General features: G+C 29.2%; 2 protein-coding genes across 2 annotated transcripts; both read right to left on the bottom strand.

Annotated features, from left to right (window-relative positions):
- Positions 1–3500: 3500 nt before the first annotated feature.
- On the bottom strand, positions 3501–5402 carry LOC124924995 (two-component response regulator ORR23-like). The gene is made up of 5 exons (XM_047464975.1): positions 5136–5402; positions 4970–5046; positions 4829–4865; positions 4603–4693; positions 3501–4023 (listed from the first exon to the last, which is right to left on the bottom strand). Exons 1-5 carry the CDS (start codon positions 5350–5352, stop codon positions 3501–3503), a joined length of 945 nt encoding a protein of 314 aa, XP_047320931.1. The 5' UTR covers positions 5353–5402.
- Positions 5403–12563: 7161 nt separating this feature from the next.
- Positions 12564–15947, bottom strand: LOC124925841 (inactive receptor-like serine/threonine-protein kinase At2g40270). The gene is made up of 10 exons (XM_047465954.1): positions 15844–15947; positions 15384–15522; positions 15158–15302; positions 15004–15075; positions 14769–14912; positions 14546–14689; positions 13978–14453; positions 13704–13894; positions 13499–13631; positions 12564–13420 (listed from the first exon to the last, which is right to left on the bottom strand). The coding sequence occupies exons 2-10, from the start codon at positions 15499–15501 to the stop codon at positions 12822–12824; spliced, it is 2022 nt and encodes a 673-aa protein (XP_047321910.1). The 5' UTR covers positions 15502–15522; positions 15844–15947; the 3' UTR covers positions 12564–12821.
- Between the last annotated feature and the right edge of the window lie 843 nt (positions 15948–16790).

Consider the following 16790-nt stretch of genomic DNA (forward strand, 5'->3'; position numbering starts at 1 on the left):
TACTTTCTCGACTCGAGTGTTGACAAACTACGAACTCAATAAAGAATATCAGAATTTACGTTTATGAGTATAATATTTCTTTCTTTTTTTTAAATAAAGTGGTGCCTCTAAAAATTAAAAAATTAACCATTTAAAATTTAATTTAATTTCTTAAATTAAATTTATATCAATTTATCATTATGATCCCTCATATCTTTTATAAGATTCAAGAATAAAGTAAATATGAGATTTCGATAAATAGTTAGCTTAAAAATTAAATTAATTTTAACTAATTACTTTACAAATTTTAACCACACCAACACTGCCCATAAATACTTTTGGGAGCTTACACAAACAAAATATAATGTATAAAGTATTTTATAAAACAAGTTAATGTAAGATATTTCAAACAAAAATATGAGCAAAATACCTGCTCTACTTTTAAAATTTACACTTCTTCTTTTAAAATATAGACTTTTCATATTTATATTATTTTAAGGATTTTAGAAGTGTGTTCAATTATAAGAGTTGTAAATTTAACATTTATATCATTACAGAATCATGTGCACTTTTAATTAGCAGTCCAAAAAGCCCAATAGGCTGGAAATAGTACTTTTTTGAGGACTTGAACTTGCAAAAAAGAGTCCGTTAGTGATACTAACTTTACAACTAAAAGTCTAAAATTGTAGTGATTATAAATTTAAAACTAAGATCTTCCAAAATTAATTAAAATAGGAAAGGTTATATAAATCTCACGTGAAAACTCAAATTATATTACTCAAATGTACAAATTATTTAAAGCGTTTGTTTCTAAGAATCATTCAAATTTTGTTACTTTATTATATGTTATGATATTATAAGGACATGAACCATTTTAAAATATATATATGTGATAGGATATTAATCCTTCCAAAATATTATTTAACTAACTAGCAACTTTATTATATTAGTTTACTTTATACTAATTTCTTTCATTTTATTTGAAAAATAATCTATTTAGTATTTTTTTTTATTCATAAATTTTTTCTCTTTCTTCATTAATTAAAATTTCATCAAAATTTTCTAAAATAAAATTATAAATAATTTAAGAAAATAAAAATTATTCGTAATAAAATAAATAATTTACGCCTACTAAAACGAAGCCAGTGATTTTTGTAGCATTTCCATTAATTAACCAATTTTATACCTCTTGAATTGATAGAAATTTGGTACCCAACCAATTGTTTTTAGAAATAAATCTAATATTTTGATTATATTTTGATACTACTACCTCATTTAAACATATGAATTATATATATTATAATATATTATTGAAAATCTCTTATCTATTTATCGTATTAATATTACTGTGTTAATTTACACACACATATATATATATTTATTTTTAATACAACTTTTTTTTTCTCTCTTTTTAATACTAGATCATAATTCTATTCAATTATTAATTTATTTATTTAATTATTTTATCAAAATAAATTTATAATATTTTTCTATTTTTTTAATATATATATAAACAAAGCTCTTCTTACCCAAAATTATTTAAATTTAAATAATTTTGTATTTAAATATTATTTTTAAAAACATAAAATAATTTACAAATAGATTTAATTTAACTAAAACCAAAAATATATTTAATTTAACCAAAGACTAATATATATATATATAAATATAAATGAATTAGTTGTACAAATACATCTAAATATTTTTTCTTCTTTAAAACAATATTTATTATTTATGTAAATTTTTAATTTCAAATATATTTACTTATCTATCTCAATTTTTAAAAATCATATATATATATATATATATATATATATATATATATATATATATATATATATATATATATATATGTGATTTTTAGGTTGTAGTTAGAATCAAATAAGAGTCAACTAATTTTTTTTTAATATTGAAAAAAAATATTATTTGATATAAAAAATTATTTAAATTTAAATAATTTTTAATTGATTAATTTTTTGTTCATATTAAAATTTTTATAAATTTATTTTGATCGAATAAATAAATAAATAATTGAATAGGTTTATGACTTAGGATTAAAATGAGAGATAAAATATGTATTAAAATATATATATATATATATATATATATTAAAATATATATATATATAATATTGCCAATATATTTATTTGTGCTTTATATTTTATAACATTATAAAAATATAATTTTATGATAGAAAAAATCATTTTTTTTATAATATATTATAAACGGTATCTAAAGTATTCCCGAAATCAAACTAAACAAAGTTTTATAGCAAAAATAGAGAAATGATCAATTTTCAAGAAGATCTCTAGAGATTTAGAAAAAAGTTTGGCAATAGTTGAAACAAATGAACTGAAAAGTTGGCAAGGCAATCCTAATTAAGCCTAATACATTGAATAATAATTGACTCATTTGTTAAAAATGAAAAGATTGATTAGAAAGTGACCAAGTTTCATTTTTCAATCAAAACTACCTTGTAAAGCCTTTCTGATTTATTTTAATAAAATTTTACGTTTTTTTTTTTACAAAATATATATATTTACTACGTACGTACTGCATTTCTTCGCCTTTTTAGCGAGGGGATATCATCCTCGTCTATATATAATATTGCCCTCAATCTCTTCACTGTTTGTCTGAACAAGTTGACTTATCTAATAAAGACATATCGATTGTCAAATTTGAGATTTCCAATCACATGCTCCATCTATCTTTTAAGATTATAATTAGTTATAAATATGTAAAAAGTATATATTACTATATTTGTACATAATCCGTAGATGTTAGTATTAATCCATATTATTACATTTGTAACTATATATATATATATATATATGTGAAATTAATTCAAGACATCACAAACCCAGGTTTTGTTTTACTCTAAACCCTAAAATGGTCGGTTGGATTTATTTTTCCTAAACCTCGAATTGCTAAAGCCTACTTATAACAACAAACATGTTGACATGTATATAGGGAAACTCATCCTATACTCTCTCTCTCTCTATATATATATATATATATATATATATATATATATGAACGGAAAACACGGAGACAAACATCCTTCATAAATCAAAGAGCTATAGAGAGAGAGAGAGAGGAACTAATTAATGTTGTTGGGGAAATGTGACTACTGTTTCATATTACTAGCTAGCTATATGAAACTTCATAATTTTGAAGAGAGAATGAAACATATATGAATCAAAAAGATAGAACATGCATTAATTAATTATCTGAGATTCTGATCAAACATAAAAAGAAAATAGAATACGTCGACAATAATAATAATAATATATAGTTGAGGCCGGATTACCTTAAAATTAATGCATGGCTACGTACGTACGTACGATACGAAGTCTTGATCGAGCAAGTACCAACAAGATCTCACTAGAACTGATCGATCATCACGATGATCAAATTCATTTAGTCAGACCAAGAGTACTTGCCATTAATCTTGGATATCCTACTACTACTACTCGATCCATGACTATATATATATATATATATTATTAATTTATAAGTTATTAAGCGGGCAAATTCAAGTTCAAGTTCAAGTCCATGAACTTGCCTCTCTTTGAAGACGACCGAAACAACGACAGAGACAAGCTGCTCTCCACTTCCTCCTCCTCCTCGTCTTCCCTAATTGGCCGCACCAGGCTTAGAGTCAGGTTCAAATCAACCTTAATATTCTTCTCTTCACCTTTTCTTTTCAATGACTTTTGCTTCTCATCATGATCAACTACATTGCTGCTCCAGCTTGTATGTGGAATAATATGGTTTTTATTCTTTCCTTCTCCTTGGATTACCAAATAGGGTTCCACTACTTGGATTGTCGACACCCTTTCATTCATTTTCGGCTGCCTAAAATCCTCCCAAGATCCATATATCCTCTTTTCAACTTCATCGCCTTTTAATAATACACCATATTTCTTTGTGGAAACATTAATAACGTGTGAGCTTTCGTTAGATCCAATACGGGAGTTGTCTGTCAAACAAGATCCTGATGATCTCCAATTTCCATAGTCTGCCCAACAAATATCACCACTTCTGTCCAAAATTATATATATACATAACTTTAATTAGGATTAATCATATATAAAAAAATTAAAACCATTTCATATAACTCATGTACAAATTGCAATTTATTTGTTCAGTTTGTTTCGTTCAATGCAAAAATTGCATTAATTGAACGGTGAATCATTCAATTAACAAAAACAAAAACAACATAGTAAGAAACAATCAGAGGTCATAACAACATATCATTCAAAGTGCCTGTATGAGCAACAGTTAAAATGTCTAAGAGTGGAAGAAATGTTTTTAAATTCAAAACCGAGTAACTAGGAAAGTAACCGATGTTAGATCCAACCATCAAGATTTGTGTTGATCTCGGTTCATTTGAGTTATAACTTAAAAACATTCAAGCTTTACCATGTACTTATATGAACTTTTTATTAAATTTGCGACAAAATTATGTAGTAACAAAATTGTTTATCAGTAAAAAAATGTCTAATATATAAATCATGAGTTAATTGATGAGAAATTAATCAAAACAACTATATGATAACTCATCAAATAAGTTGAAATTCTCCAATGAGCTAAGATTATTTTTCAACAAAAAAAAATTACCTGAAACTAGACCTAAGCCCTTTGTCAAGTCTTTGAGGTTGCCAGAAGCCATGAAATAATCCATCATCAATATACCCTTGACCAGTGATAACTGTTGAAGCCAATATTTTCTAAGTAATTAAGTAATACAAGATATGAATATCACACTGAAAAATGAAACCCTAGTTTTCAATTTCTTGAGAGATCGATCAAATTAGTGATGGCTTTATATATATATATGAAATACCTTTGCCCTGATCATCAATCTTCTTGCTCCTATACATCTGTAAGAAGTAAAACAACAATTTGATTCCGATCAGATCTCTGATTATTAGAACTAACTAATTGTTGAAAATTCAAACTTTGCTCTATTTAAGGTATTTCTTGCCTGCAAATGACTCTTTACATGAGCAATGTTTAAGTCCTTCACATTCATCATCTGCAGCACTGATTTAGGTGTTGCCCCTATATATATTTCACAATAAAAATTGAGAAATTAAAATTTTCAATAATCCATAACAAAAACCATTACAACCCAAGTCAGATTTGCTTACTTTCTTGACCTCCAAGTCTTTCAACTGCTTGAACAAAGCAAAGATGTAGTTCTTGTGTCCATTTCAGCCTAGGAACCTTAGATCGAACGTATTGACGAACCCCGGTTGCGCTTACCTTCTTCTGATCACGATCATCAAGATCTGTGGTGTTGCCTGAATCTGCAGCACTTGATGATCTGGGCTTGTTTTCACCATAACCTTCTTGAACAATCTCCATATAATTCCTCTCAACTGAATAATTAGACTTTGAATCTTCAACATCCCCTGCTTCCTCCATCACTGTTACTGATCAAAGCTAGTTTGAATCTACTAGAAGTTGTTAACAAGGAAAGTGAGATTCATTCTTTCTGATGGATGCAGAATTAATTCAGTACTACTACGTCTTCAAGTAAGGGAAACAGAAGTCTAAAATGGTAAACCTAACTCTTATAGAAAGTCATAGAGCTTATGTGGCATGATAGACCTGTCTAAGTTGTACATATTCTCATTTTTTCAAACTTGTCAATAATTATATATATATTAATTAAGTGATCTTGTCCTTATATGTAATGTTACAATATAGATCCATAGGGACACAGTACTTTGAAAAGTGAAAATTGGACTTTGTTAATTGATGATGGCTAAAGTTAATAAAGATTAGAATCACGAGGAGGAGACCTAGTAAACAAGACATGGTAAAAATAAATTTTCATTTTTTTACCCATGATAAACAACAAGATGATGCATGGGGATATGCAAGCACCTAATTATTCAATTAACAAAAATCATTAAATTGGATGCATATATGTTTAAAATAATATTTATGAGTGGTAGAGAACATAAGTGACGAGGAATCCATAGGAGTCAATTAATCCATAGGAGTCAATTAATCCTGTCTTTTGTCATCGATGCTCTAGTGATGTCAATTTTAGAGGTGATTGGGAAGGCGAGGTGGATGGGCATGAAAATAGTTCAAAACGCGGAAGCCTTTAGTGTCGCCCCATACAACATAAGATCGGTGATAGGCAACCCTAATTCAGGTGCGGCCTTCTTGTTGTTGCACCTCCCATGGTTGAGATACGACAACTAGAGTTATTTTACCGGTAACGTTGTTTTGTAACCTTCTCGAGCGAGATTTGCTCATCGAAAAAAGAGGAGACACAATTGTTATCGAGAATCCCACTAAGGTGATATGTTTGAGTGGAAGACAAGGTATTCGTCTGGGATCTTATTTAGGAAGAACAAGGAGGTTTTGAACCTTAACCATTCCTATTTTTTAGAAAGAAAAAATTCTATAACCTAAATGTGGGCGCTGGCGGATTCTAGAACCTGTCGCATTTCAACGATGCCGAATTAACAATGGATAGAAAAAATTCACCGTAGTAGATTCAAAAGAGGATTTTATTTTGAAAGAGCACCAAGATCGAACAATAAAATAATTTGAGTTTGCAAATGACGAACTCATATGGATCAATCATTCTGATGTTGATCTCTACACAAAAACTTGCAAAAGTTATTGCTTCTGTTGATTATAATTATATATAATTTTACATTTTGATATTAACACAAATAATGACACAAATTTTATTCAATGTTTTGGGAGTGGATTTGGTCACGCCTTTTTCTTTGGTAAATTAACTACTTGACACCATTGACTTTGCTACATGCTCTTTCATCTACTAATTTCAGAGTAAGCTAGGGTTTCAGAAATATGTGGAGATAAATTTACTTTTATTTTTGGTGTTTCTATGAAATGTGTTTGATATTGATTATTCCTTGTAATTTATGACAACTTTTGTCATTCTTTGATTTTTCAAATAAAGCTTGACTTTGTCATATTTAGTTGGACGAATAAAAAATTTATCACTCTTCAAAAACATATGAAATTGATGCTATGACGAAAAGTTGGAATGCAGAACTTAGAATGAGAATAACTTTTCAACTTATGCTGGTTTGGTCATAATCAATTATTCCTAACCCGGTCCAGGAGTAGGATAATGTTCCCTATAAACACCAATTCACAATATGAGATTTGCATTACGTGACTAAGGAGATCATGTGGAAGAATGGAGAGAACTCAAAATTAAGAGTTTTTAATCATTTCTTTTCTTTTTTATATTTAAATATAAAGGGAAAAAAATTTGTTAATTTGTCTAAGATGGAGCATTACATATAAGAAAGTCACGTTTATTTCTGATTTTAAAACATTTTAGGCTTCGTTGTTTGTGTCATTCACTTTTTTTTTCTCATTCTATATATTTTTTTTATCTTGTTGGATTCATTCATTTTTTACAAAACTTTTCCGCCTGAATCCTGAACTTTTATAATCATTTACCATTTTCGAGTCTATTTATTTAACTAAATTATGTCGTTTCTAAAAATAAAAAATATTAATCATGTAGTTATTTATAATTTGTATGATTGTGCATAAACTATATATTTTTTAACATGTATATATAGTCATAGTATCTTAAATTATAATTCTGAAATAATTTCTTATCTAAAAAACCAATTACATTTTTATGTGTTACAAAATATTTCTCTTTAATTATTTTAATAAAAAAAATATTTTCTTAATAGAGAAACCTTTAACATGTCAAATGAAGTAACCTTTAATATTGGCAAAGAAAGGGACAAGAAAGAATAGTGATTGATGCATCTCTTGAAATGTTGACACATCCAATGTATAGCTAATTAAAACAAACTCTTTCTTCTTGAGTTTGGTATGTGTCAAAACCGCTCATCTCTTATTATTGACCATACCCAAAAGAAATTGAAAGAAAAAAAAAAAAAACTAGGGTTTAGGGTTAGAGTAATACTAAATTAAATTTTGTAAACTAATTAAGATAATCATTAATCATATGGGGTCCAATCCTCTTAATTAGTTTATGGTAAATAAGAGATAATATTCCCTAGAGAAAAATAATAATAATACAGGATATATTATTTAACTCAATTAATTCCATGATTATTATTTTTAGTTGTCGTAGAGTAGTAATACTCAATGGTCCATTTTTTAATTGATTCAAATTCTTTAGTATATCAACTTTAAGGAATAATATTAAAATGTAACCAAAGACCTAATAGTCCCTGAACTTCTTAAAGTAGTGAATATAACTCAAACTTATCAAAATGTGGATTGTTAACCATATGCCTAACTAGCTAGCTATTTTTTATTTTATTTTTAATTCATATTCTATACCATACATTAAATTTATTTTATTAAAGACAAAATATCCTTAATAAAAGTGAATGAATATATAGGCCAATTATTATAAAATACTTTTAATTATTGACTAGCTAGGTAACATAATTAATTGTCCCATATGGGCATCTTATTCCACTCCGTCTATTTTGAAGTCTTATTTGATATATATTTCCAATGTAAGAAACTATTTGATACTCGATTATATAAGTATGAGGGCCTTTTTGATATTTGTTAGATAAACATAATAATATATATGTACAGATGACAGGTAGATAAATAATATGTATTAATGTATAATAATAGTTGTTGAGAAGTCTGTGCAAAACGATACTCGTTGTCGGTGTTCACGGATTAAAATCGAAGCATCACAATAAATAATTAAATAAATAAATTGTAACTATTTTCTAAGATTCCCTTTTAGATTTCCTAAACAATATTGTTTAGATTTTTCTAAAAAAATATATTATATTTCATAAATCACACTTAAAAACGAAAATCAAATCAATACGACCATTACATTACTCCTAATTATTTTAATTTAAAACGTTATTGGTGAAAATTGAACTCGTGAGATTTAATTTTCTATATATATACTTTTGTTGCTTAAGTTATTAAAATGGATTATCTTTTAATTATTAGTGATTTATCTTTTATAATTGGTTATACGTAGAATTTATAACTATTTTTTTAAAAAAAAAATGCTTCTTATACTTACATGATTCTTTTAGAAATTATTAATAGTTTTGCAATGAAAACACTATTATATTATTTTAAATTTTAAAAAAATCAAAGTTTATTATAAAATTATCTTCGAAGTATATATAATATCATTACAAAAAAGTTTTTCCGATGGTTCTGAAATATAAAAGAAAAACAATAACGAAAAACAAAATTTCCGACAATGTTTTATAATTAGTACTGTGAGGGATGAATTCTTATATATTAAACACTACGAAAATCATCCTAATTGGAGTGAGAATTCTGTAAAAATTTCAATACAACATGATTCAAATTAAATGTTATTTAGAATAATATATTATATTTCAACCATCATAAAAAGTATAACGGTTGAACTAGTGACAAGTCAAAGTAAATATATATATAGGACTTAATTAATTATACATAAGTTAAGACCAATCTTTGGTTTAGAGGTTTTTAGGAAGCTTGTCATATTTCTTTATTTACTTTGAGGTCAAATTAGATGTCACAAGTGTTGTTTTTTCTTCATAAAATAAAATTAAAAAAATGCACATAATTTCCAATATATATGAGATAGGATAAAGACAATATCGATATTTGCTTGGTTTCCATGCAAGCCAGCCAAAGCATGGGCAATGATATTTATAGGTGAGATTTAGGTTATGAAATAATGTTTTTTTTTGTTTTTTGAAATAGTAAGTTTATATTTATTTTATTAATTGGGGTGGGGGTGGCATTGAGACTTGGTAAAACAGGACAATATTGTCAAAGGTCAACTAAGAGGGATTCTTCTCCACATGAATTACAAAACAATTATATATATCGAGTATAACAACAGTCCACCAAACAAATTAAATTAATTATTAATTATTAATATTAATATTAATATACGTTACCCAAGCTCCCTCCCTATTAATGCGGATCAATGCATTATTCCCAGAATGAGCATGTTTGTCTTCTTCCATCTTTCAAAATATGTTTGTTATTTTCATTGGTTTTCTTATTTTCCCAATTCATTAATTTATAAGAATTATATATTTATATATAGGTAATGTTTGGTAAAAACAAAATATTAATTAAACATGGATATAGAAGGCTAGCTAGCTAATGGGTTTAGTTATTAATGTTTTGTTAGTCTGAATTGTGACGACTAATTAATTAATTAAGTTGTTTTTATAACTTCACACAGGTCATGAAGGACCCGCATTAAAAAAAACAAAATAAAGAAAATCATTCATTAAATTTGACATGAAACATTAATAAATAAAAATATATGACTATAAATTTTGTTTCCTCTCAGTCCACACTTATTATACAAGTTGATTAATATATATTAAGTCCTTTGAAAATAACTTTTTCAACACGCAAGTTGATGAGGACTTTGAAAGGCAATTAATTAATACAGTGATTTTTTTAAAATACTATTTTGAGATTTATAGTAATGTTTCATTTGTATGTATTTGATATCATGGACTTGTTTTGTATTAATTAATTTAGTTTTTCAAAAATAAATAATGTGAAAAATATATATATTCATTAGTCAATAGACCAGTGAGACAGGAACTTAAAACAAGAGAAAAGAACAAAAATATCTGTAAAATTAAAATGGAGCTTTTCAAATCATAATGGGTATTTTTTATTGTAAGAATAAGTCCTATATTTTCTTTATTACTTTTTTTTTGGGTTTGGGGTTTAAGGTTTAGGGTTCGTAGATGTGATTACAAAGATTCAAACAAATCTCTTTGTAAAAATAAGCTTTTGAGTGTTCTAAAATGAAACTAAACTAGACTTCGGTTTATTTTGCTTCTTTATTAGAATATTCGTGAATTCAAGAGCGCGGATCTACTCATAAGATTAAATGGGTTAGTCTAGTTGGCCTAAAATATTTTGTATATATAAATTGACTTGTGTAGATTTTGTGAAAAAATTTTAGTTCCGATAGATTTCAAATCCTATTATCCTAGTTCCGCCCACTTGAATTGCATCACTTACATGTTTGTTCTCCCATTCTAGCCATATTTTTTTTTTTTTGAATTTTAAGAAGATAATAGTGCCAACTTAAGAGCTGAAGATTGAATAATGCCAAGTTTGTAATGTTAATGTAGTGAGGAGGAAGTAGTAAATTCAAAGCATGCATGCCTGCCTATGGAGATAATTAATTAATAGAAACAAGTGACAGGTTTTTGTAATTTTGTAAGTGTCAGACAGACAAAGACATATGGAGGAATCTTCCCTAATTGGTGGCGCTAACTAGAAAGTTGACCACTGCGGGCATCATTATCATAAATATACATATGTTTTTTTTTTTTTTTAACTCTTGTAATATATCCACCAATTGACTGTTACCAACCAAAACCATACCTTAATTCATCATTTCCTTCCTGGTCCCCATGCCATTTTTCATTGCTTAATTTGCTATATATATATATATATATCATCATCATCTTCTTCTTCTTTTTTTTCTTAATTAGGGCATAACCATTGACCCTAGAATTCTCCTATTGGTATTCCATGTTCAACATTATAAACTATTTATGTCTTTTTTATCCTAGTTGATAGAGATCTAGCTAGCTAGGTCTAAGTAATGACAATCCAACAGTCTCCCCTACCTCTTTCACCATTCAGTTTCATCAGCCCACTTTCGGCCCAACTTATAAACCCTGCCTGGCCCAATCTTTAAGACTAGCTATGGTTATAAAAATGAGTAACACATTTATTTGGGTAAATAATCAAACTTAATTTAAGTATATTAAAACTTAAAATTGAAACCTCCAACACTTTTACTTCAGCGCGGCAGATTTATGTTATAGCTCAAGTGGACTTCATATTTGGGTTGAGAGAAATACAATAGCCTTCTATAAAGTTCAACGCGATATTGAAGCGCTATGGAGGAACATTGTGACGAAGGGTGGTTCGCTCATAAGAATGTGGAGGGGAATTCTCATGTGTGAGCAGAGTTGGAAATATGCATATCATATTATGAAGTCACTCAAATTATTTCTTACAAAGCGCGGTAAAATATTGAAGATTTATCTTGTAATATTTTCATTTTACTGTTTATAAACTTAAGGTTGAGTTATGATTTTTTATTAGTTTGTTTTTAAAAAATTAAGTATAGGTTTGTCTAGCTAGTTTGATTCAAATTATGTCGTTTTTTTTTTTTTCTTTTTGGAGTTTTTAATTAGATGACACTAAGTCGTTTTCTTAACAAAAAAAAAAAAAAAAAAAACTATTTTTCGGTAAAAATATGATATGAACCCATAATTTTCTAATTTTTTTAATTTAATTCACTATTTGTTTTATAATTTAAAAAATATATATCAAAATTCTATTGATGATGAGGATTTCGAGTTATTGCCTTTCAAAAAGGATAAAAACTGTTTATTTCTTTTATAATGAAAATTAGGGCTCTTCACTTAAAAAACAAAAACATTGTTTGATCGGCCGAGGGTTTAAACTTAATAAATGACAAACAAAAATAAAGAAATACAAGGTTAAATTCCAAATTTTCGATATATTCAAACATATACAAGGAAAATCTATATCAAATTTTGAACATTGAATTGACAATTCATTAATTAAACAGTTTGATTTATGCAGTTTTACTGAGGTGAAAAAACAATACAAATTTTCTCTATTAGGTACAACAACAACAACAAAATATAAAAAATAGGTTTTTTAAGATACAAAATTAAATATACATGTAGGCTCATCTACATTGCAAGTTTAATGCAAGAGATCTCTTGGATTAAACTAAAGTAAATAATAACAATCATCATATTTGTTCTTCTCGGATTTCTTTAACTTCCTTCGGTAGACATTATTTCAAGTTCCGCCCACCACAAAGGCGATATCTTTGGCGTCGCCCCTTCAGGGCTGACAGCCGTGATATCTTTCATTCTGGCAGTGACATCTTCCATAGTTGGTCTCTTTTCTGGATCATGATCAACACATTCCCTCATAACTTCAAACACATTCTCAAGCTGTTGCTCTTTGAATGATTTTAAACTTGGGTCCAGAATCTCTCTTATAGGCTTTTCGCCACTAAAGTATTCGTAAGTCCAGTTAGCAATGGAGCCATCGTGTACAGAGTAAGGAAGCCTACCTGTTATCATCTCGAACAGAAGCACACCAAAGTTATAAACATTGCTCTTTGGATCAGACAATGGTGTCTCCAAGAGAGAGGAGCCTGCTGAAGCCATGTTGGCTTCGGTTACTTCATTCCAGAAACTGAAATCTGATAATTTGGATGCGTAGTCCTCTGTTAGATAGACGGATGAAGACATTAGATTACCATGGGCAATCGGGGGTACCAGCTTGTGCATATGTTCTAGACAATATGCAATTCCCATTGCTATTCTTAACCGTGCCCCCCAGTCCAATCGCTCAGCTTCTCGTACTGCATTGAACCAAACCAGAAATTAGCCACTCAGGCTCAAATTGATTGTACTAGCTAGAATTTCATTTTGGAACTTACTGTGCAGGTGCTCAAAAAGTGTTCCGTTTGGAGCATATTCGAAGACCATCATTCTTGTGAAAGGCTGCTCTTCTTCACAAAAACCGATCAGATTCACAAAGTTCTTATGGTTTACCCGCGAAAGTGTCGCAATCTGGACGACATCAAAAGTAAACACAATGATGAAAAAGTCACTAAAACAGGAAAGAGAACTTATTCTCCATACCTTCTTTCTGAATTGACCCTCTAATGATTTAGACCAATCTTCAGCAGACTTCATTGCTGTAGAAATAACTGCTATCTCTACTCCACTAGAAAGAGTCCCTTTATAAACTGTTCCGTCTGATAATGAACCAATTATATTACTGAAATCTTCGCAAGCAGTTACCAGTTCCGATCTCTGCAGCTTTGGAACACCTGAAATGCAGGTCCGGTAATTGGAAAGGGATAAAATATTGCTAAATTTACGTATCAAGAAGATATAATCTTGAATTACTAACCAGTGACAAATGCTTTTCTTAGCTGGCCACTCAACCCAGTAGCCCAAGGTCCCACCATAACCACCTTATTTCGTCGACAAAAGAAAATGCCAAGTGCGGAAGCCACAAAGAAAAAAGACCCTCCTACTCCAGACCAGATCATCGCACGGTAAATGTGTTTGGAATGATTGTGAGAGCTCTGTCCGGGAATCATATTTGGGGAAGGTGGCAAAGAAGGATGGCTTAGTGGAGGTAAAGGAGTTTCTGGTTGTGAAATTGGTGTCAATACAGGAGAAGGTGATGGAACAAATGATTTAGATGGAGAAGACGATAATGGTGATGGTGATGGGCTTGGTGACAAAGATATATGTGATTGGATTGGAGACGGTGATGGTGAGGGTGAAGGCGAATGCAAAGATGGTGAAGGTGACGGTGATAATTTGGGCTTCTTCTTATTGTGGTGGGCATTTGTCTGCAGTAGTTTCCGTTTTGGGATCCTACAAGAAAAACTCATCAGAATCAGATCATATAAAAAGAGAGAGAAAAAAGTATCGGGTTTCTGCTGTAATTCTATATCGACGAGATTTACCAGGAACCAGAACTGCTAGTGCAACTGACACCCGTGCAAGAACTATAGGTTAGATCGTTCTCATCCACTTGAGATTCAGAAATCAACTTGAGTTGTTGAATTTCAGGAGAAAAATGATCAAGAAATTCATTGTTGTCCAATAAACTGCAAAGTAAGATTTACTAATAAGAAGGCAAGATCATAAGATTGAATGTGTATGAAGGATCTGGATAAAAGAACTGACAGAATCGACAATGACAAATTGTTGTCAAGATTGGTTGGCAAAGATCCACTGAAATTATTGTAGCCTAGATCCAACACTTCCAACTCTTTAAGTTTCCCAATCTCTTCTGGAACTTTTCCCCACAAAGAGTTATTGCGTAAATTGCTTCAGGAAATTAAAGCACATAAATATGAAAAAGGATATTCAGCAAAACATGAAATCCAATCAGATATATATAGATTGCTTGGGTTCTCACATAGATTTAAGGTAAGTTAGCTTTCCTAACTCAGGCGCAAGTGTTCCATCAAGACAAAGATTTTTCAGATTTCTGCAGTTTTAAGTCAAACAATAAATTAACCAAAGTTTCCTAAACCTAAACATAATCATAAACATAGTGAATCAACACTTACAAGGTAATTACTCTCCCATCTGTGCACCCAACTCCAAACCAAGAACAAGGATTGGCATCTTCATCTTGCACGTCATCATTCCAGCTCAACAGGGCACTGTATGGATCTCTTACCACTCTTTCTCTAAATCTCAACAGCGCTTGTCCTGCAATCAGAGCTTGCCCTAATCAGCCAAGAATACACGAGGCAGAAAGATGAAGAGGAGAGAAAAGAAAAGATGGGATACCTTCGGTATTGAGACAGCAGCAAATACTCGATCCGTAATAAAACCAGACTAAAACAAAAAGAAGAACATCCGGCCGAAGAAGCTTGAACCAATCGAAACTCCACCTTGAACCTCTCATCTCATATAATTGAACAGAAATCTAAAAGTAGAAATACACCCGTTTCTTCAATTTAGCAATAATCATTCAAAAGATCAATGCTTGAATATACTCTAGTGAATAGACTTAGTGGGTTTTGCACATGGGATAGCTTAATTGGATGGGTAAACACGAAACGCGTAATTAGATCATTTTTAAAATGATGAAACTATTTCAAACCCGTAACTCGCCGACAAACACCGGCTAAATCGAACGCGATGATCTTAAACACTAGAGAAATAGGCTATAAATTAAAAAAAAAGATGCATCTTTTAGATTGAATTGGGTATTGATAAACTTTCAATTTTCTGCGGCTAAGCTTACATGAAGAATTCAACGGTGGCGACTCTCTTGACTCCTCCCTCTCGCCGGCTACACCTTATAAATTAGCGCCGTCCTCTCGCTCTTGAACCCCACTCAGCACATGCTTTTGTCACGTGCTACCCCCTCTGTCATGTATTTTCTTTCTTGATATGCCAATTTTATTCTAACTCTTTTCTTATCTTCATCTTAAGGGTGAAGACTATTTTGCTCCTTTCACTTTTTTATATTACAACTTTTATAAATAGAACATCACTTTGTAGAATTCATATAGATTGATAGAAAGAATTAGATTTGGAAGTGGGTTTGAAAAAAATTAAGATTAGCTTAAAAGTAATAAAATATATATATATATATATATATATATATATATATATATATATATATATATATATATATATATATATATATATATATATAAAACGAATGTGCAAATATGAAATTTGCTATTTTTATGAAATTAAGGAAACAAATAGTTAATGAAATTATGGATAATGGGTAAGTCCTAATGTAAAGCCGCACATGAATCCAACATATGGATACGGAGTATCCCACAACAACTAAAAAAACGGATGAAAAGTTTGGGTCCAATAAAAAAGGTCGACATAAAGTTCAAAATATCACGAGTTCCTGCTACATGTATTTTGAATGAATGAAAACATAAAACATAGTGGTGAAATATAATGTTATTGATTGGTTAAAAAATAAATAATAATATCACGATATTTTTTTTAAAATATTTTGTATAAAAGCAAATCTAAAAACAAATAAAAATAAAGAAAACTAAAAACAATAAGCGAAATTTTGACTTAAAATAAAAGTTAAGGGGGCGGCACACTCTTTTACTAATTCTTGCTTTCTTATGAAGATTTTTATAATATAAGACTATTATAACAATCTTAAAAAATTACAGTCAAACATATGCTTGTTTTTTTGCATCATTTCATTTT

Source organism: Impatiens glandulifera, chromosome 2, assembly GCF_907164915.1.
Source record: "Impatiens glandulifera chromosome 2, dImpGla2.1, whole genome shotgun sequence".
Classification (NCBI taxonomy): domain Eukaryota; kingdom Viridiplantae; phylum Streptophyta; class Magnoliopsida; order Ericales; family Balsaminaceae; genus Impatiens; species Impatiens glandulifera.